The following is a 17,674-nucleotide window of genomic DNA, read 5'->3' as shown; positions in this document are numbered from 1 at the left end:
CAGTGTAAACATGAAAACACAGGACAAAAACCCCGGCAGCCCTATTACATTTAAAGCAAAGTATTGTCAGCTCGTCACGAAGGGCCTATCCAAATGTCCCCTTTTCTCTGGGCTTATTATTCCTGCTAAACTTTTGTCCAGGCTTGTGTCAGATTATGGGGGGGGGGGGTCAGGTGAAGACCCCCAAAAGCCTGTTATCTCCTGTTCCTCTTGGACCAGCAAAAATGAGAGTGTGAAGGAGCCTTCCTGGTCTGTCATGGAGGCTTCAGCTAAGATTCTGCCTTGCAGGGGGTTGGACTGGATGAACCTCGGGGTCCCTTCCCACGCTACCGCCCTGTGATGGGGGGTGTCGGTGTGGGGCGGGGGGGGGCCGAGCCACTGCCTTAAGCCAAAGGGCTCCTTGCAGCCCCTTAGAAGCTGGGGGGACTGTGGCCCCAGGCAACGGGCCCGAGAGACCCACAGCTCGCTTGGCGAAGGCGCCTCGCCGGCTGCTTCGGCTGCGTTGCCCTTGGGGCCTCCCGCGGATCCGACGCGTGTCTCCGCGTTCCCACGCCCCTCGACCCGCCGCGGGAGGAACAAAGAAGCTGCGCGCGGCGCCTCGGCCGCCAGGGGGCGCTGCAGCCCCTTTCCCAGCCAGGCGCGCGGAGGAAGTGACGTCAGCGGCCACCGCGGAGGGGGCGGGGCTCGCGCGGTTCCGCTCGTCGCAGCTGCGGCCGAAGGGGCGGCGGGACGGGAGCGCGAAGGCGAAGGCGGCACCCGGGGCTGCGACGCCCGCGGCGAGCGGATGAAGGAGGCGGGGAACAGCCGCCAACGCCGCCGGGAGAGCTTCCGCGTCGCGGGACGGAAGTGACGTCAGGGGCGTGCGGTCATCGTTGTGCGCCCGTGGCGGCCGCCATCTTGGCTGCTGGGGCCGCCGCTGCCGCCGCTGCTTCGGCCGGAGACCGGCTTCGGCGAGCGAGAGGTGAGGCGCGGGCCGGAGGCGCCAGGGCCAAGGGCGCCTCCGCGGGCGCCGGGCGGGCGGGCGGGCGGGCCTCCTTCTCCGCGGAAAGGGCGCTGGGCCGCGCCCCCGCCGGAGGGTCTCCCGCTCGGGGGTCTCGCCTGCCCGGCGAGGGGGGGGACGGGGCCCCGAGATGCTGCCCCCGATGCGGGGGGGGGGAGCGGCCCTGGCCAGGCAGCAAGTCCCGGTCAGGGATCCCACTGGATCCCCAGCACATCAGCTCTGGGCGCCAAGGCTGATCCTTGGGAGGGTCCCGGAGGATCATCTAGTCCAGCCCCCTGCGATGCAGAATTAGGCAGAGATCGAACCTGCAGCCTTGGCGTTATCAGCACCAGCCTCTCCCCAGCTGAGCTATCCAGGCTGTCCAGCAGGGCATTAAACTCTCCAGATTAATCTGTGTCACTTGATCGATTGCCCACTTTAAGGGGTAACAAAAACCATTCAGGTATCTCAGACGAATGAGTCAAGCCGTATCTGGTAGAATAAAATAAAAGCAGGATATGTTAAGAGTGCATGTGCAACAGCCTGTCCTGTTTTGCTATCTAACATAGGTGGTGGAGGGATTTCCCCCTGTCTCTTGAGCTTTGAACAGGCAGCCCGGTTTAGGGAAGCTTTTAATGTTTGATGTATCACAGTATTTAAATATTCTTTTGGAAGCCGCCCACAGTGGCTGGGGAAGCCCAGCCAGATGGGCGGGGTATAAATAATAAATTATTATTATTATTATTGTTATTATTATTATTGAATCCTTCCCGGGTTTGCGACATTTATTTTTACAGTTGAGCTTCACCTGAGCCCCATGGATGCTCCAACCCCTTAGGGATGAGCTGGCTGCTGTGCCCCCTGAGGGGTCCAAGTGGTGTGAGGAGCCTCCCTGAGTGCAGAAGGTTTCCTGCTGCTGAAGCAAAAGGCCCACAGCGCCCCCTTTCTGCTCACACCCAAACCCACCCCCCTTTCTGCTCAGGCAACCCAAGAGACCAGAGTTCAAATTCCCACAACAAGGAAGCTCACTGGGTGAGCTTGAATCATTCACTGTCTCAGCCTAACCCACCTCACAGGGTGGTTGTGAAACTAATATTCATTCATTTATTCATTTTATTTCTTAAAATTGTATACCGCCCATCTTTTGAAGATCTCAGGGTGGTTTACACATGGGGGAATTTCAAAGATCATTTTATGAAACCTAAGATAACTGTAATATAACGTTAGGTTTATACTAGTTATTTGGCTCACGTTACATTTCCACAGTTTTTCTAATACTGGAAAATTGCCATCTTGGTGCTGTATGGTTGATTATACAGTGATACCTCTGGATGCGAACGGGATCCGTTCCAGAGCCCTGTTCGCATCCTGAAGCGAACGCAACCCGTGAACGCTTGTCACGGTGCTTCCGCGCATGCCCGTGATGTCATTTTGAGCGTTTGCGCATGCGTGAGCAGCAAAACCCGGAAGTAACGCACTCTGTTACTTCTGGGTCGCCGCAGAGTGCAGCGCGAAAATGCTTAACCCGACGCTACGTCAACCCGAGGTATGACTGTAGTAGTAACCTCATGCATAAAACTCTGATGTGTGAACATGTTCTTGGCAAAAAGCAGCCCCCCAAAGTGTGTTCAAAATAAGTAGAATAATTTAACCCCAATGACATTTATGTGAGCTCCTTGGAGAAAAACATGGGATCTAAATGCAATAAAATAATTAGAACAGCGCCGTTTCTTTCATCTGCTTATTTGATCTGAGATGACTGTCCTCCCCACAGCTTTCCTTGTTCCTTTGCCTCTCTCTTTCACAGCCAGGTCCCAGTCCAAGATGGGAGTCGCGCCTGCCTGAGTCACTGTGGTGCCTTCATGGAACCTTGCCCCACGCCAAGCTGTGCCATGGGGATAGCCAGGGAAGCCGCAGACCGAGCAGATGGATGCGCCAGCCGTATCCTTTGCATGGAGCCTTGCCGTAGAGACCCTTGCTGGGGCGGGCAGAACTATCCTGCCCCAGAAGCGCTGGCCTCGGCGGGAGCAGCGTGTCTGAGCGAGGCAAGCACAGCAGCAGCCACAGGCCCCCCTACGGAAAGCTGCCCGCAGGAAGAATGGCCCAAGCCCCAGAGCCCCCCCTGCAAGAAGAGCGGCCTAGAGACCAAAGGCAAGCCGCCTTCTACACAGCTGAAGGGGCAAGCAGAGGAGACAGGCGGTCGGGAAGCCCTTGGTACGTCTCTGGGGGCCAGTGGCTGGGATCCTGTAAACCACAGGCAGAAGGAGGCTTGCAGAAGGGGACTCCCCAACCCCAAGGCCTCCAGGAAGCCGCTTCAGAGTGTCATGCCGGACCGGATTAAGACCTTTAGAGGCCCTAAGCACTTAGAAGATTTTGATGCCCCCATATGTATTGAATTCAAAATCTAAACAGTAATTAACCGTAAAATAAAAAAATATTTTTGAAATGAAACTGAGAAAATGAGCTCTCAACGGAGTGATCTGTGACCAGCTAACCTGTGACCATCTCTGTTGTGCCCGCCTTCCCTTGATACCCTAAGCAGGGCTTATTTTGCTTAATCCAGACTTTGGGGACCCTCTGGGATCTGCCTGGGAGGAGGGCCAGGGCTTGCTGAAGGAGCTGCAAAATTAGGCATGGGCCCCTTGGGCAAGCAGGTCCTCCTTACTGAACGTGCCCGGGAAATGGAGGGGGGGTGGCTGTCTGCTTCCATTCTGCCGTGCAGGGAGATAATCTGGTGCAGAAGGAGGGGGGATGAAGGGGCAGGTCCTGCCTTTATCTTAGGGAGGGTGATGCCTTTGGGGAGTTGTGGGAAGGAGGGAGTTGTGGCAGCATCACAGCACCTGAAATCTCGGCAGAAATGGTTCTGTAGGAAGGAGGCTGATGAGCTTGTGGGGAGGATTTGGGTAGAACCTGTAACTCTGCAGGGACTGGGAGGAGTGCTGAGGAAGCCCCTGAGGCCCCAGGTGTGCTGGAGGAGCAGCTGCTGGACTCCACAGTTAAGGACACAGCCACAATCATACTCTGTGGTCACTGCCACGGTCACAGTGTGGTGCAGTGGTTGGAGCATTGGACTAGATCTTGGGAGACCAGGGGCTGAATCCACGCTCAGCTGTGAAGCTCACTGGGTAACCTTGAGAGCCAGTCACTGCCCCTCGGCCTCACCTACCTCACAAGGTTGTTGTGTGAATAAAATGAGTGGAGAACCGTCCCCATGACCTTGAGCCCCTTGGAGGAAAAGCCGGGATATAAATGAAATAAATAAATAAAAGTGCAGCAATGATGGTTTTTTGCGAGAGGAGGAGCTCCCATCGGCTTGACTGGGAGGACCTTTTTTGTTAACCCTAACTACTGTGCTAATGAGGTCTTTTTTGCTAGGGTTGCCATGTGTGCGGAGAAGTTAATCCTTCTCTACCTGTGTGCTGCAGGCCTGACAAAATGACCCCTGTGGAGAAAGAGGCCATGTGCAGCCCTCCATAGAAAAATAAGTCCATCCATGGCTCCATGGCAGGCTTCACTTGTGGGGAGCTGAGGCTGGAAGTGGGGAAGGGGAGGCAGGAGCTGGGAGCCCTCTTCTGCCTGGCATGGCAGCGGCTGCTTACCTAACCTGGCCCTTCCTTTTCCAAGCAGATGGACTCTGCGCTTCCCCAGAGGCAGCCTTGGTTCCTGCCAAAGAGCAGCCGGCAGCTCTCCCGTCCGCCCAGAAGCGCCAGCGTGGTCGCAGGCCCCGCAAGAAGAGAGGCGCCGCCTGCAGAGGCCCTGCCTGCCAGGAGCCCCAGGGACCCCCCCAGGCCCCCGGGCCTTCGGAGAACGGCCCGCCCCTGCCTGTGAAAGTGCCGAAGAAGCGGGGGCGCAAGTCCAAGGCTGAGCTGCTCCTGAGGAAGCTGTCGCAGGGACTCGAGTGTCCGGCGCCCGAAGCCCTCTGCCAACAGAAGCTGCTGGCCGGTGATGGAGGGCTGGACTGTCTGGAGACGACGCCCGGGGGGCGCCCAAAGCGGAGGGCGGCAAAAGTGTAAGCGAGAGGCGTTGACGAGCAGGGGGAGGAACTCGCTGGTAGTTCTTTGACTACTGAGCAGGAGTGGCGCTGCCTTCTTAGGCACAGGGGGAAAGGAAGCAGCGATGGCCACCAGCTTGGAAGGCTTTAAAAGGGGGTTGAATGTAAAGAGAGACTGCTTGATCAGGCCTGTTGCATCCTATACTTAAGGTGGCCAAATGCCCCAAGGAATCTAGATAGACTGCCTCTGGACCCGGAGGTTCTATAAGGGCAGAAGAAAAAACTGCTGGAGTAAGCCAGCGGCCGATCTAGTCCAGTATCCTGGTCTCTTTTTTCCCCCAATTTTTTAAATTGATTTTTCACAAAATTTTAAACAAATAAACCAACAAACATAAATCATAACCTTATTAAGACTAATCTTATTAACATTTTTAAGTGACCTCCTCGTATCCCCCTGGTTGAATTTCAGTGTATATCATTTTAACGGTTTTCCAAAACCAGTATTCTTATAAAATTAACTTAATCACTTAACATCTTTCTTTCCAATTCAGCATTAAACATATTAATTCATCACATTGCATATTTAAATTCTAAGCCTATCTGGTGTTTGCAAGCTTTTCCAATTAGTTTATAGCTTCAGACCTTTTGTCCAACTTTTCTATGTTTGCTGTATTATGATTTAAACCATCTCTAATATCATTCAGTATTGTCATTACCGACTCCTCAAAGCGTTGATTTTTAGAGCCATGTCTTGTTTTGTCTGCACACATAATGGCTTAGGAATTTCAAGGTCAGTCCCACAGCTTGGTGTAGTGAGAAAGAAAAGCAGATTCCCTCCACCAGTCCCACAGGTGTCAGCCAGACAGCAGCCTCCCTGTTCTTTAAAAACAGGCTGAGAAGGGAGAAATTCCCCCCCCCCCCCAAGTTCCCCTTTTTTATAAATATTTGTAGTCAATCCTAAAGGGAAAAGACACTTTTGGCCACTTTAAAGTATAACCAGACAGCTGCAGAATACAATGAGTTTCAAAGGTCGTTTTTCCTTTAAGGCTTCTGTCTTTGCACACCAATTCTAAGTTCCTCCAACAAAAGGGACCAACCTCCGTTTTTAAATCCCTTTTTTCCCGCTGATTTTTTCGAATTAGTACTTTGTTTTTACTTACAGTTCCAAATTTTAAGCCATTTTTTTCAAGAAGGAATTGGCCACTCACGATCACCAGTCTCGGAGCTTCGCACTTAGAAGGAAGCAATCGTTTCCGCTGTGCCGCGTCTCCAACCCCGCTCGCTCTCGGGGCTCTTACAAGCTTACTGAGGAATGGGGGAGTCACGAAAAGGCACCCGCCGGATCTCCAGGTCCTCAGAACGCCCAATATGAGGGGTTTTTTGGGGAACCACAATGCTCTCGTGGTGTCCCCCTACTTTAAAGCGCTGGGGCTCTTTCAGCCGAAAGAGCTCCCGACTGCCATTACTGAGTGACCAACCGGAAGGCAGTCCAGCATCCTGTTCTCCCAGTGGCCGACCAGATGCAAACAGGAGTTGAGCACAAGAGCCCCAGTCTCCTCTTCAGCAGTTTCCAGCCCCTGGACTTCCGAGGCTTTGCTGCTTCCAACTAGAGGCAGAGCTGAGCCACCGTGACTAGTAGCCATTGCTAACCATGCATGGAATCATGGATTCATTCTCCTCTGTAAATGGGTTTAATCCTCTTTTAAAGCCATCCCAGTTGGGGGAGGAGAAGGCCGTGAGCGGCTACTAGCTACCATGGCTGTGTTCCGCCTCCCCTTTCGGAAGCAGCAGCGTCTGAATCCCAGATTCTGGGAGTCACAGGTAGGCAGGGGGCTCCCCTGCTCCAGTCATGCTGGTGGGCTTATCTGTGGAGCATCAGGTTGGCCCCCCTGAGAACAGGATCCTAGATTAAAGGAACCTTTAGGCTGATCCAGGCACCTCTCCTTCTGAGCAGGTCAGGACGTCCTAAGAGGTTTTCAGGAAGTGGGAAACAGGACTCCACAGGGGCCTCACCTGGATGCAGGCAGAACACGCTGCCCCCCCCCCATGACCTCATGGAGTTGGGGCGAAGTGGGGCCTGTTTTCTGCTGGGCTTTCAGTGGAAGCTGTCCTCCAGTTGTTCGTGTTTTGGATCAAGTTCCTAAAGCAAAAACCAACTGGGAAAAGATTAAAGAAATCCTAGTCAACAAATTGACTGACTCTGCCGATATCTGCATGCAAGGCAAAGTTCTGCAGAAAGATGCAGAGAGAGGAGGGAGCTGGTGTTGGCACTCTGCAGGGTCTGTGTCACAATAACTGGACAAAGAATATAAGAACGTGGGAAGAGCCCCGGTGGATCAGGCCAGTGGCCTTCCTGGCCCATCATCCCCTTCTGACAGTGGCCAAGCAGAAGCCCATTATGGGATGCAAGCAAGCAGGACCCCAGTGCAAGGTGGCTGCAGTTTCAGGCAGCTGGGAGTCAGAAGCATTGCTGCCTCTGACGGGGGGGGGGGAGGCTCAGAGCACAGCCATCCAGGCTGGGAGCCACTTATTCTCCGTGAATTTGTCTAATCCTCTTTTAAAACCATCCAAGTCGCTAGTCCTCACTGCCTCTCATGGGAGCTTCCAGAATTTGTGTGGAACTTGCAGCTGCAGGACTTCTGCAAGCAGCCCTTTGGCCCAGAGGATGGGGAGGGGCTGGACCCAGGCGGGCTGTGTTTGGCACCTGCTGCAGCCCCCCCCCCGTCCCCCCCTTCTTCAGTTCTGGCTCTTGCCCTGAAGATCTGGGGGGTCTTGTGACCATTTGTCCCTGCTCCCTCCCCTTCGGCCCGCAGAGCCCTTCTGTACCTGCAGGAGCTGGCCGAAGAGTTGACCTCTGTGTACCAGCCGCCCGCTTGCAGCGAGCCCTTGGAGAACGCCCCGCGGCCGGAGGAGCCCAGCCGGAAGCGGCGAGGCCGGAAGCCCCAGAGCCAGAAACGGGAGAGCGAGGAGGATGCAGATTTCAACCCCTCGGAGGAAGGGCTCTTGCAGCAGGAGGAGGAGGAAGAGGAGGGAGAGGACAGCGACCTGCGGCTCAGCGAGGTCTCCGACTCTGACCTGGAGCCCGGCCTGCGTGGAGCAGCGGTGACTATCCTGGTGGTCAGCTCAGAGGCCTCTGTGAATGAAGAGCAAGCCCAGCCCTTCTCTGGGGCTGTCGGCTTGGGAGGGTGGGCTCCGTGGGCCTCTGTCTCTGACCCCCGCCTCCTTCTCCCCAGAGGCCCAAGAGCCACTGCCGAGGGTTTGCGTCCAACGGCTTACACAACTCCATCATGGCCCCCATCTGGAAGGCGCTCTCCGTCACCCACCGCGTGTAAGTCTGGGGCTGGCTGCCCCACTTTGCCTTGCTGGTGGGGGAACTGAAGCACAGGAATGGGGAGGGTCCCTGCCTTGCAGTTGTGCTGCTGCTGCTGCCGCCGGGACAGAGCTAAACATTCAGGCTGGTGCGGGTTCCAGAGACTCCAGCTGGGGCCTCGGAGAGCGAGGACTGTTGTGTCCCAAAAGCAAGGAAGGATTGTACTCTGATTAATAAAATACACATGAGGCTTGACCAGCAAGACTATGGGAGGGGTGCCAATAATAATAATCCGTCCACCCTCCGGCCCAGGTTGTTTTATTCACAAAAGAACTTTTTACATAGTGTCCATAAGAACCAATCAGATTTCCTCTGAGCATTTCAAAAAACCCCACGTGGGGACAAAGTTAAAGTTAAAACTACGAAGAGCTAATTTGAGCATCCATACATTCTGGGGTAAATAAAAGAGGACTAGAGGAGGAATGCATTCAGCAACCCCAGAGGTCTAAACAAGCAGTAAACACGAGGGGAAGGATGGCAAGGAAAGATAGGTATCTCTATCACCTCCTGTGTGGAACTCTATTTCCTGGCCCTAAGATTAACAAAACCAATGAAAAGTACATCAAAGAAGTTACCTACTATCTTTATGGCCCAGGATGGCTGGTGAAGCAACTGGCCTGTGTTTAGGATGCTTGTATGTGCCTCTCAGGCAGAGAAATTGGACAGAGACGCAGAGGTGTGGATTGATCAGAAATGATATCAACATGGCTCAGTGCTTTCATTGCTGACACAAATGGCTTGCTCCATATTTTTTATAATTCCTCGTAGCAATCCCACCTGATCACTACAGAGGACTGCCTGGGTTTGTTCCTGCTGAGGCTGCAGGGATGCCCTGGTGGTGATGTCGCCCTCTGGGCTGGTCCCCTTCCCTCCTGCACTTCTCTCTGACACCAGGTGGCTGTGTTTGATTGCAGGCGTGAGCAGCTCTACTCCCACTGGGAGTTTCCAGAGTGGGTGCCCTCTGCCCGGAAGTGGATCTTCCTCTCGGAGAGGTGAGTGGCCTCCTGACAAAGAAGGGGGGGCAGTTGCCAGTAACTCTGAAGAACACCTGGACCCAGGTTGGCGGTTGCAATAATGGGGGGAGGGAGTGCATGCTGGGGAGAGAGCAGGGAGAGGGTGCCCCGCGTGCCATGCCCTCTGGGCCCTTTGCCACTGCCACCACCAGCAGGAGGAGCCCCAAATCTCCACCAGGAAAGAGGGTATTTTGCATGTGCAGCCCAGCCTCTTTTGAGAGCCCAAAGGGGTCAGAGTGTGTGTGTGTGTGTGTGTGTGTGTGTGTGTGTCAAGGAGATCCTTGGAGTGAGTTTCCCCTCTTTCCGCCTTCCTCTTCCAAAGCGAAGCTGAGGAATACCTCCCCAGCGAGACCAAGTCCCCGCTCTTCTGCATCAAGCGCGAAGGCCTCCACGAAGAAAGCAGCGTCCTCTACCGGATCAACAGGTGCTGGTCACTTTATGTAAACGTCTCTCCCGCCTTTCAGCCGAGAGTCCCTCTTGCAGTACTTGGAAGAGCCCAGGAACTGCCTGTGGGATCGGGCCAAGGCCCCAGGAGTCCAGCTCCCTGTTCTCAGTTGCCTGTGGGAAACAGCCAGCAGGTTCTGAGCACAAGAGCAAATCACCCGTCCTGGGGCTTCCAGAGCCTGACTCTGGAGGCAGAGAGGTAGCCACTGAGAGCCGTCTCCTCCTCCGTGAATTTGCCTAATCCTCTTGGTGGCCAGCCCTGCCCTCCTTCAGGACGGAGCTTCATCTGCCCTGTTGGAAGGGAGACTCCCGGCCTGTGAGCCCCTTGGCAAGACCCCCCTCCTCTTTCCCCTCTGGCAGGTTCAACGCCTTGCAGCCCCACGAGGAGTGCTTGGACGTCACCTTCTTTGTGGGGGGTCCCATCTGGGCCATGGAGTGGTGCCCCACCCCAGAAGGTGCCCTGGCCTCCCAGTACGCAGCCATCTACTGCAACCCCGGCATGGACGACCGGCACAGCTTGGCAGGGACCCACACGGGGCCAGCGCTGCTCCAGCTCTGGGAGCTGGGGCCCCTCCAGCAGGAGGCAGGGTGAGTGGGGAGCTCCCAGGCCCCCTGCAGGAGCGCTCCTGGGCCCTGCCTTCCCCTGGCTTCAGCCCCAGGGCAGCCTGGTGGCCACCCAGTGGAGCTCAGCAGGGACCCCTGGGCAAGGCGGGAGGGCAGGCTAGGAGGGGCTTTCTCTGCCGCCGGACCAGAGAGGCTGGCACCTGTGAGCTGGGCCTCTCTGGGCCCCTGGCATGAAAGAGGCCACAAGTGGGGGGGGGGGGAGAGGAGAGCTGCCACAAGGAAGACAGGGTGAACGTGTTGCTGCTGCTCTGGAGGGGAGGATTCAAGTTCCAAGGAAGGCCTTCCTGCCAGTCTGAGCTGTTCAGCAGTGGACTGGGCTCCCTCTCTTGCTCAGCAGAGGTTGGATGGCCGCCTGCCAGAGATGCTTTAGCGGTCCTTCCTTCGCTGCAGGGGGTTGGGCCAGATGACCCCTGGGCTCCCTCTCCAAGATGTGGCCACGCTGCTGTGCTGGGGTCTGAATGGCCAGGCTGCACCTGTGCTATGACCGCCTCCCCCCGCCTTCTCTCCCCTTCCCAGGTCAGCCACCAAGCCAGGACTGGCCTATGGCATTGCCACCGACCACGGCTGCATCTGGGATATGAAGTTCTGTCCCAGCGGTGCCTGGGAGCCCCCTGCCACCCACCACAAGGTACACCCGCTTCCCAATGCACTTGAGAGAGAGCACAGAGCCTGCCGGGGGGGGGGGGGAGGGGGGGCTGGCAGAGCCAGTCGCTTGCTGGGCCCCACAGCGTGGCGTTTCCCAGCTCTCTCTCCTGTCCCCAACAGTCGCCCTCCCAGATGAGCCGGCTGGGGCTGCTGGCCGTGGCCTTCTCTGACGGCAAGGTGCTGCTGTACAGCCTGCCTCACGCAGAGGACCTGCGTGGCTCCCGGAGAGCCCAGGTAACAGGTAGGAAGAGCCGTGAAGGGACCCCTCCTCCCCTGGGTCATGGGGAGGGCTGGGCCCAGGGCTGGGCCAGTGTGGTTCCCTTGGGGGGTGGAAAGGAGCATCTATTTCTCTTTCTTTCTCTCTCTCTTTCTCTGCCTCGCCTGGTGTTTTGCCAGCTCAGGGCTGTTTTATGGGGTGGCGGAAGAGAGTCTCTCACCCAAAACGTTCTGGCAGAGGCAGCTGGCCCCTCCCTGGTGGGGCTGGGGGGTGCAACCTGAGTGCTCAGCCAGCCGTATCAGCTAATGAGCCTTGTAATGATATCTGTCTGCAGGAGTGATGGATGAGGCTGCAGGCGGGCGGCCTTGGGGGTGCTCAGCCCTGCCTCCTCGGTGTGGATAAAGGAGGCTGAGTCCCACCTCCCTCTCCAGACACGCCCTCCATGAGACTCCACTGCTCAGGCCTCTGCCTGGCAGTGCCTTCCAGGGCATCTCTGGCTGACAGCTGGCTCCCTGACGGAGGTGCAGCCAGCCAGCCAGCCTCGCCCCGCCCCCTTCATCTCCATCTCCTGATCCAAGGAGGACCTTGGCGAAGGCGGCTGCTGCCCCAGCCCCAGAGCCCTCTTCCCCCCGGCCTGCGTCTCGGAGATCCCTCTGACACGGAGGCAATCCTTCTGAAGCAACTGCTCCGCTGCCACCCTAAAAGCTATGGGGCAGTTTCTCTGCAGATGCCTTTTTAAAAAGGTCTCTTTTACAAGGCAGGGGCTGCAGCCAGCCTGAGTCGCGGAATGAGGGTGCTGCCTGCAGATGGGTCTAGAGCACCGTTTGTTCCTGCTGGGGGGGGGGGGCTTTGGCTTGAGCAGCCTGAGAATCCTAACCTTGCTTGCGTCAGGTAGGAGGGGGCAATCTGGCTTGGCTGAGGTGTGTGGGGGGGGTGCTTTCTCTCACCCCACAGAGGCTGCTCCCGGCCTCACAGCATCTCTCCTTCCTCCTCCTAGGTGGGTCCTCCCCCCGGCACACCATCTGCAAGGTACGTCCTGCCAGCCCCGCGGAGGATCTCTTGGAGCCGCATCCTGAGCCCTCCAAGCTGCCCATGTTCTGAGGGGCAGGGACAAAGGGGGGCTCCCTGAGCTTGCTCATTGGTCCAGCTGCAGCTCTGGAAAGGCCCCCTTTGCATGGGGGTCGGGGGGTCAGTAGGAGGGGGGAATCTTGAGCGTGCCAAGGTGGCCCCCGACCCCTGAGTTTCTGTGGGGGCCCTTCTCTGGCCTGCCCCCCCCAACTGCTCCTCCTCCATCCCTGCAGGTCCAGTGCGTGGCCTCCCTGCAGGTGGGGGCCATCCAGGCCGGGAGCCCCTCCCAATGCGGACAGTGTCTCAGCTTGGCCTGGATGCCAGCGAAGCCTCACCAGCGCCTGGCGGCTGGATTCTATGATGGTGAGAGGAGAAAGCTCTGCAGCTGAAACGCCCAAGTGCCAAGGAGGCTCTGAGGGGGGATGTGTGTGTCCCCCCCCCCCGGCACAGGCTCCCAATCCCAGCCCCCTCTGCCTCCTCTGGCAGCTGGATGGCCGCCTGTCAGGGATGCTGGAGTCCGGATTCTTGCTTTCAGGCCTACTCTTCTCTGCTTGTCCCCTCCCCTTCTTCCAGGCACAGTGGCCCTCTGGAACCTGGCCAGCTGCTCCCTGCTGCAGCGAGTGCGTCAGCCCGACGGCTCCCTCAAGCTCTACCCCTTCCACTGCTTCCTGGCCCACGACCACGCTGTGCGCAACATCCAGTGGTGCAAAGCCAACAGGTGGGGGCCGGGCTTAGCGGGGGGGGGGACTTCCTCCAGCCTCCTTCCCCTGGCTGCCTTGGGGGAGACCCCCAAAGGGACCAAGCCCAGAGTGGGTCAACCCTGCCAGTGGTTGGGCCTAGCCAGGACCTCCATCGCTGAGCCGCCTCCCCCTTGCTTGCTCCAGCAACTTCATGGTGACGGCCGGGAACGACCGCAAGATCAAGTACTGGGACCTGCGGCGGCTGTACGAGCCGCTCCAGAGCATCAAGCGCTTTCTGAGCACGGAGATCGCCTGGCTGCTGCCCTACAGCGGCATCACGGTGGCCCAGGACAACTGCTATGCCTCGTGAGTTGGGGGGCGGAGAGGGGAGGGCTGTTGGCCAGGACGGCTTCCCGAATCCTCAAGGGGGGAGAGGGCTGTGGCAGCTCAAATCCAGAGAATCTTCTTGGCCGCTGTGCTTTTCTGTGCGGGGCAGAGGCTGCCCTCGCTCTGAAGACCTGCTCCGCCAGGAGAACCCAACCCCAGCAGGCGTCAGGCTGGCGGTGGGGAGGGGGCAGGAATTAAGAAGAGCTTTCTGACAATGAGGCCTGTTTGGCAGGGAATGGTCTGCTTCCCGGCCGCTGCCTCGCTCTTCACCCGCCCCCCCCCCTTGCATTGCAGGTATGGCCTGTGTGGGATCCACTACCTGGACGCCGGCTACCTGGGCTTCCGGGCCTACTTTGTGGCCCCTCGGAAGGGCACTGTGTGGGTAAGCGGAGTCTCTGCCTCGTGCGTTGGAGAGCAACAGTGGGGCAGCCTCGGGGCGCTGGGGGCCCTCTTATTTCTGGGGAGGGGGGAATGAAGAAGGGGGTGGGCCCAGGTGACGTCCCTCCCTCCCTCTTCCAGAGCATCTCTGGATCCGACTGGCTCAACACAGTGGCTGCCGGAGACGTCACAGGGGAGCTGGTGGTGGCCATGATGCCTGACCTGTCCGTCAACCCGCACAACGTCAAGCGTCCGTCGGAGCGCCGATTTGTAGGTGTCGCTGCCGCTGAGCGGGAGGGAGGGAGGGAGGGAGGGGGTCCGCAAGGGACTCATAAGCTTAGCCTTCGGTCCGGCAGGGGAGAAAGCAAGGCCTGCCCCACCCATCCATCCTCTAGATCTGGGGTGGAGGTCCCTGGGCCACCCTCCCCTCACCCAGGGGATGAAGGAATAATAATAATAATAATAATAATAATAATATCTTTATTGTCATTGCCCCCTCTCGGGGACAACGAAAATTACTTGGCTGCTCCATCCACCCAGGTAGGGCACTCCACTCAAAATCAGAACAACTATAAAAACACTAATTAAAACAATACAGTATAATACAGCAAGGAAGATTAGATGACTTTCAAAGTCCAGGTTTCCCATTCAGGGCCGAGATTGCTCTGGAGAAGAAGCTGTTCTTGAGGCAGCTCGTTCTTGTCCTCATCGTCCTGTATCTCCGTCCCGACGGCAGGAGCTCGAAGAGACAGTGACCAGGATGCGATGGATCTTTTACTATGTCCAGTGCCTTCCTATGGCACCTTGTGGCATAAATCTGCTCTAAGGTGGAGAGTGGGCAGCCAACAATGTTCTCTGCTGCCTTCACAACTCTGCACAACCCCATCCTGCCTACATCCAGCCTCATGGATGTAGTCCAGGCTGCATCCAGTGGGTGGTAGCAGCTGCCTTGGCTGGAGTCCCTCTGGGCAGGTGGGTGCTTTCAGCCCCAATGCCCCCCTCTTTAGCTCTGAAAAGTCTCTCTGCGTCACAGGGTCTCCCTCTTGAAGGCAGTGGTGGGCTTCTGTGCCCTCTGAGAGAAGAGCTGAGGTCCAAAGGAGCTCCAAGCCTTCATGACGTCCCTTTCCCCTCAGACGGGTTTGGGGGCAGGGCTCCTCAGTTGGTAGACGAGGAGACTCTCAGTCTTGGCCGTGGGTCCAAGCCCCACATTGAGCAAAAGCTTCCAGCATTGCAGGGAGCTAGGCTAGATGGCCCTTGAGGTCCCTTCCAATGATGATTTCATTAAGCACTTTGAGTTGGAACCAAAAAGGTCTCCTTCCCCTCCAGACAGCAAAGTGGTCATCTTTCTCCTTCAGCCTCTTCAGGGCCTAGGAAAGTGCCAGGAAAGGGGGCTCCTTTGGGGTGGGGGGCAGATTCTGGAGCCTGGCAGTGCCCCATGCCCTCTCCTCCTCCTCCTCATCTTCCGCAGCCCGTCTACAAGGCCAGCCTGCTCCCCTGCGGCCTCCACAACCAGGAGGCGTCGACAGGAGCCCCCAGCAGAAGGCTCATGGCCCCCGTGGAGGGCAGGACGTACCAGGAGTCCGTGGCCCAGAACTACATCCTCTTCCGAGACACGGACCTGGTGAGGCCTTGGAGGAAACGGGGGCAAGGAAGGGGGAGGCAGGGGGCTGCTTGAACCCCTCATGTCTTCCTGGAGGGGCAACCTGGGTGTGCTGGGGGGTCGCTGGGTGTCCCCTCCCCCTGCCCCCTGATCCCCAGTGCGCTGCTGTTCTGTGGTCTGTTCCTGGCTGATAAGGCTCCTTCCCAAGCCCATCAATCGCCGGCTGTCAGCAGGAGGCCCCCCTGGGATGTAGCTGCAGCCCCCCCCCCTTGGCCTGGCCCCACCAACTCTCAGCCCCGCCCCTTCCCTCTCCAGAGGAGCTTCAAGAACATCTTCAGGCGGAAAGGGAGAAAGAAGCCCCAACCGGCGGAAGAGGAGAAGGAGGGGGACGGACTGGGGCGCTTGCAGCTGGAGGCCGTGCACAAGGTGAGCAGGGGGCGGGCTCTACCCCTGTGAACTTCAGAGTGGATTACAGCGGTACCTCGGGTTACAGACGCTTCAGGTTACAGACTCTGCTAACCCAGAAATAGTACCTCGGGTTAAGAACTTTGCTTCAGGATAAGAACAGAAATCATGCTCCGGCGGCGTGGCGGCAGCAGGAGGCGGCATTAGCTAAAGTGGTGCTTCAGGTTAAGAACAGTTTCAGGTTAAAAACGGACCTCCGGAATGAATTAAGTACATAACCCAAGGTACCACTGTAGTGGGATCAGGCCGTTGGGCGCCCTGTGAATCCAGCTTCCTCTTCTCACCGTGCCCCCAAGGGAAACCCGCAAGCAGAATCTGGCACAAGAGCAACTCTGGCTTGTTTCCAACAACGGACATTTGGAAGTGTCATGTACTGTCTCTGGCTTGCGGGGTCCCCTAGCAGCATCAGAAGAACCGGCCACCGGGGGGGGGGGGCAGCTAGCACAGTATCCTGTCCTCCCAGTGCCCAGCCCAAGGCCTGGGGGAATCACAAAGGCAGGGTCCAGGCAAAAGACCGCTCTCCTGTCTTGGGGGTTCCAGCCACGGGGATTGGGGAGTCTTGCTGCCTCCAGCCCTAGAGGCAGAGCAGAGCCATCCTGGCCAGGAGCCCCCCAGAGCCCCCTCCTCCATGAATGGCGGCTGTTGCTGCCTCCTGTGGCAGGGAGTTCTGCAGTTTAACTGCGCTGTGTGAAGAAGTTCTTTCATTTATCTGTTTTGTATTCTCCAACCTTCTTCTTCATGGGGAAGCCCAGCCAGGTGGGCCGGGTGTAAATAATAATAAAATTATTGTGATGGCGCACCTGCAAGTTCTCGCATGGGGGGAGAGAGAGGAGAGTTTTCCCTCGGCCGCTTTCCTCAGTCCTCCCAGAGCTCATAGCCTGGCCGCTCAGGCTCTTGGTCTCTCAGCCCCCTGGATCAGCCAGGGAGGGAGTCTCTCCCTCCTGAAGGGGGGCAGGGTCCGTCCCCCCTTGCGCTTCCCCGTCTGACGCCCTTCCTCTCCCGCAGGTGCGCTTCAGCCCCAACCTGGCCTGCCACACCTGGCTGCTGTCGGGGGGCCAGTCCGGCCTGGTGCGTCTGCACTGCCTCCAGGCCCTGGCCTCCCCCCCCAGCCGCAAGCTCCTCCGCGAGTGCCAGGCCCAGTTCAGCGCCATGTTCGACACGGAGGAGCAGGCGGGCAGCCCTGCAGCAGAGCCCCCGGGGGCACATCCCGCCGTCAGCTGAGCAACCCCCCCCCCCAGCACCGGCAGAAATCGAGGTGGAGGAGGCGGGGATCTCGTTCGAGGCGCCCAGAGCCAAGAGGGCATCTTGCAGGGCACTGACGGACTGGCTGGATCCTGGCTGCATTGTGAGGACGGACACGGCTACAGAGGAGCCCAAGAAGGGGCCAGACCCCCAGGGGGCTTGTGGGTGTCTCCTTTCCCCTTGAGTGGGGCTGGGAGCGAGAAGCAGCCCCTGCCCCCAAACTGGACATCTCTCCATGACTCTGTGCTTTTGCCTCTGGGGTGGGTGAGGGGTCTCTCCCAGCCTGCCCTATGTGTGACCCACAGCTCCAGGGCAGGGAGGGGGTTTCTGCCTCCCTTTGGCTGGCCCAGTGGAACAACCCTTTGCCCCCCCCCCCAACATGGGCCAGCTGGGGTTGGCTTGGCACGTGGGGCCCAGGACCAGCTCCCTGCTAGATGCATTTTGGGCATTTTGCTCCCGCCAGCCTCTTGGGGGGGGGCACAGCAGCCTTGCTCACATTGAGCTCATTCCTTGTCTTTAACTGTTGTTCTTATTAAAGTGACTTGTTTTGTTTCAAAGGCCGGCTCTTTCT

The 17,674-nt window shown here is 57.8% G+C and overlaps 1 protein-coding gene across 3 annotated transcripts; it reads left to right on the top strand.

Annotated features, from left to right (window-relative positions):
- The first annotated feature begins 761 nt into the window (after positions 1 to 761).
- On the top strand, positions 762 to 17,660 carry GTF3C2 (general transcription factor IIIC subunit 2). 3 transcript variants are annotated; one of them, XM_081856454.1, is made up of 19 exons: positions 762 to 961; positions 2,791 to 3,193; positions 4,604 to 4,988; positions 7,784 to 8,072; positions 8,204 to 8,298; positions 9,255 to 9,332; positions 9,676 to 9,777; positions 10,158 to 10,385; positions 10,938 to 11,049; positions 11,187 to 11,307; positions 12,281 to 12,312; positions 12,585 to 12,714; positions 12,925 to 13,069; positions 13,236 to 13,397; positions 13,713 to 13,800; positions 13,938 to 14,066; positions 15,265 to 15,417; positions 15,712 to 15,822; positions 16,867 to 17,660. In XM_081856454.1, exons 2-19 carry the CDS (start codon positions 2,842 to 2,844, stop codon positions 17,080 to 17,082), a joined length of 2,928 nt encoding a protein of 975 aa, XP_081712580.1. In that variant the 5' UTR covers positions 762 to 961; positions 2,791 to 2,841; the 3' UTR covers positions 17,083 to 17,660. The 3 variants fall into 3 exon arrangements, with proteins under 3 accessions (XP_081712580.1, XP_081712579.1, XP_081712581.1); XM_081856453.1 differs by having other exon boundaries at positions 763 to 961; positions 2,787 to 3,193; XM_081856455.1 differs by having other exon boundaries at positions 764 to 961; positions 2,787 to 3,193; positions 4,607 to 4,988.
- Positions 17,661 to 17,674: the final 14 nt, after the last annotated feature.

This window comes from Podarcis erhardii, assembly GCF_964252035.2.
Source record: "Podarcis erhardii genome assembly, chromosome: 3".
Taxonomy (NCBI): Eukaryota; Metazoa; Chordata; class Lepidosauria; order Squamata; family Lacertidae; genus Podarcis; species Podarcis erhardii.
The sequence above is the reverse complement of the archived record's forward strand: the minus strand, read 5'-3'. Positions and strand labels throughout refer to the sequence as shown.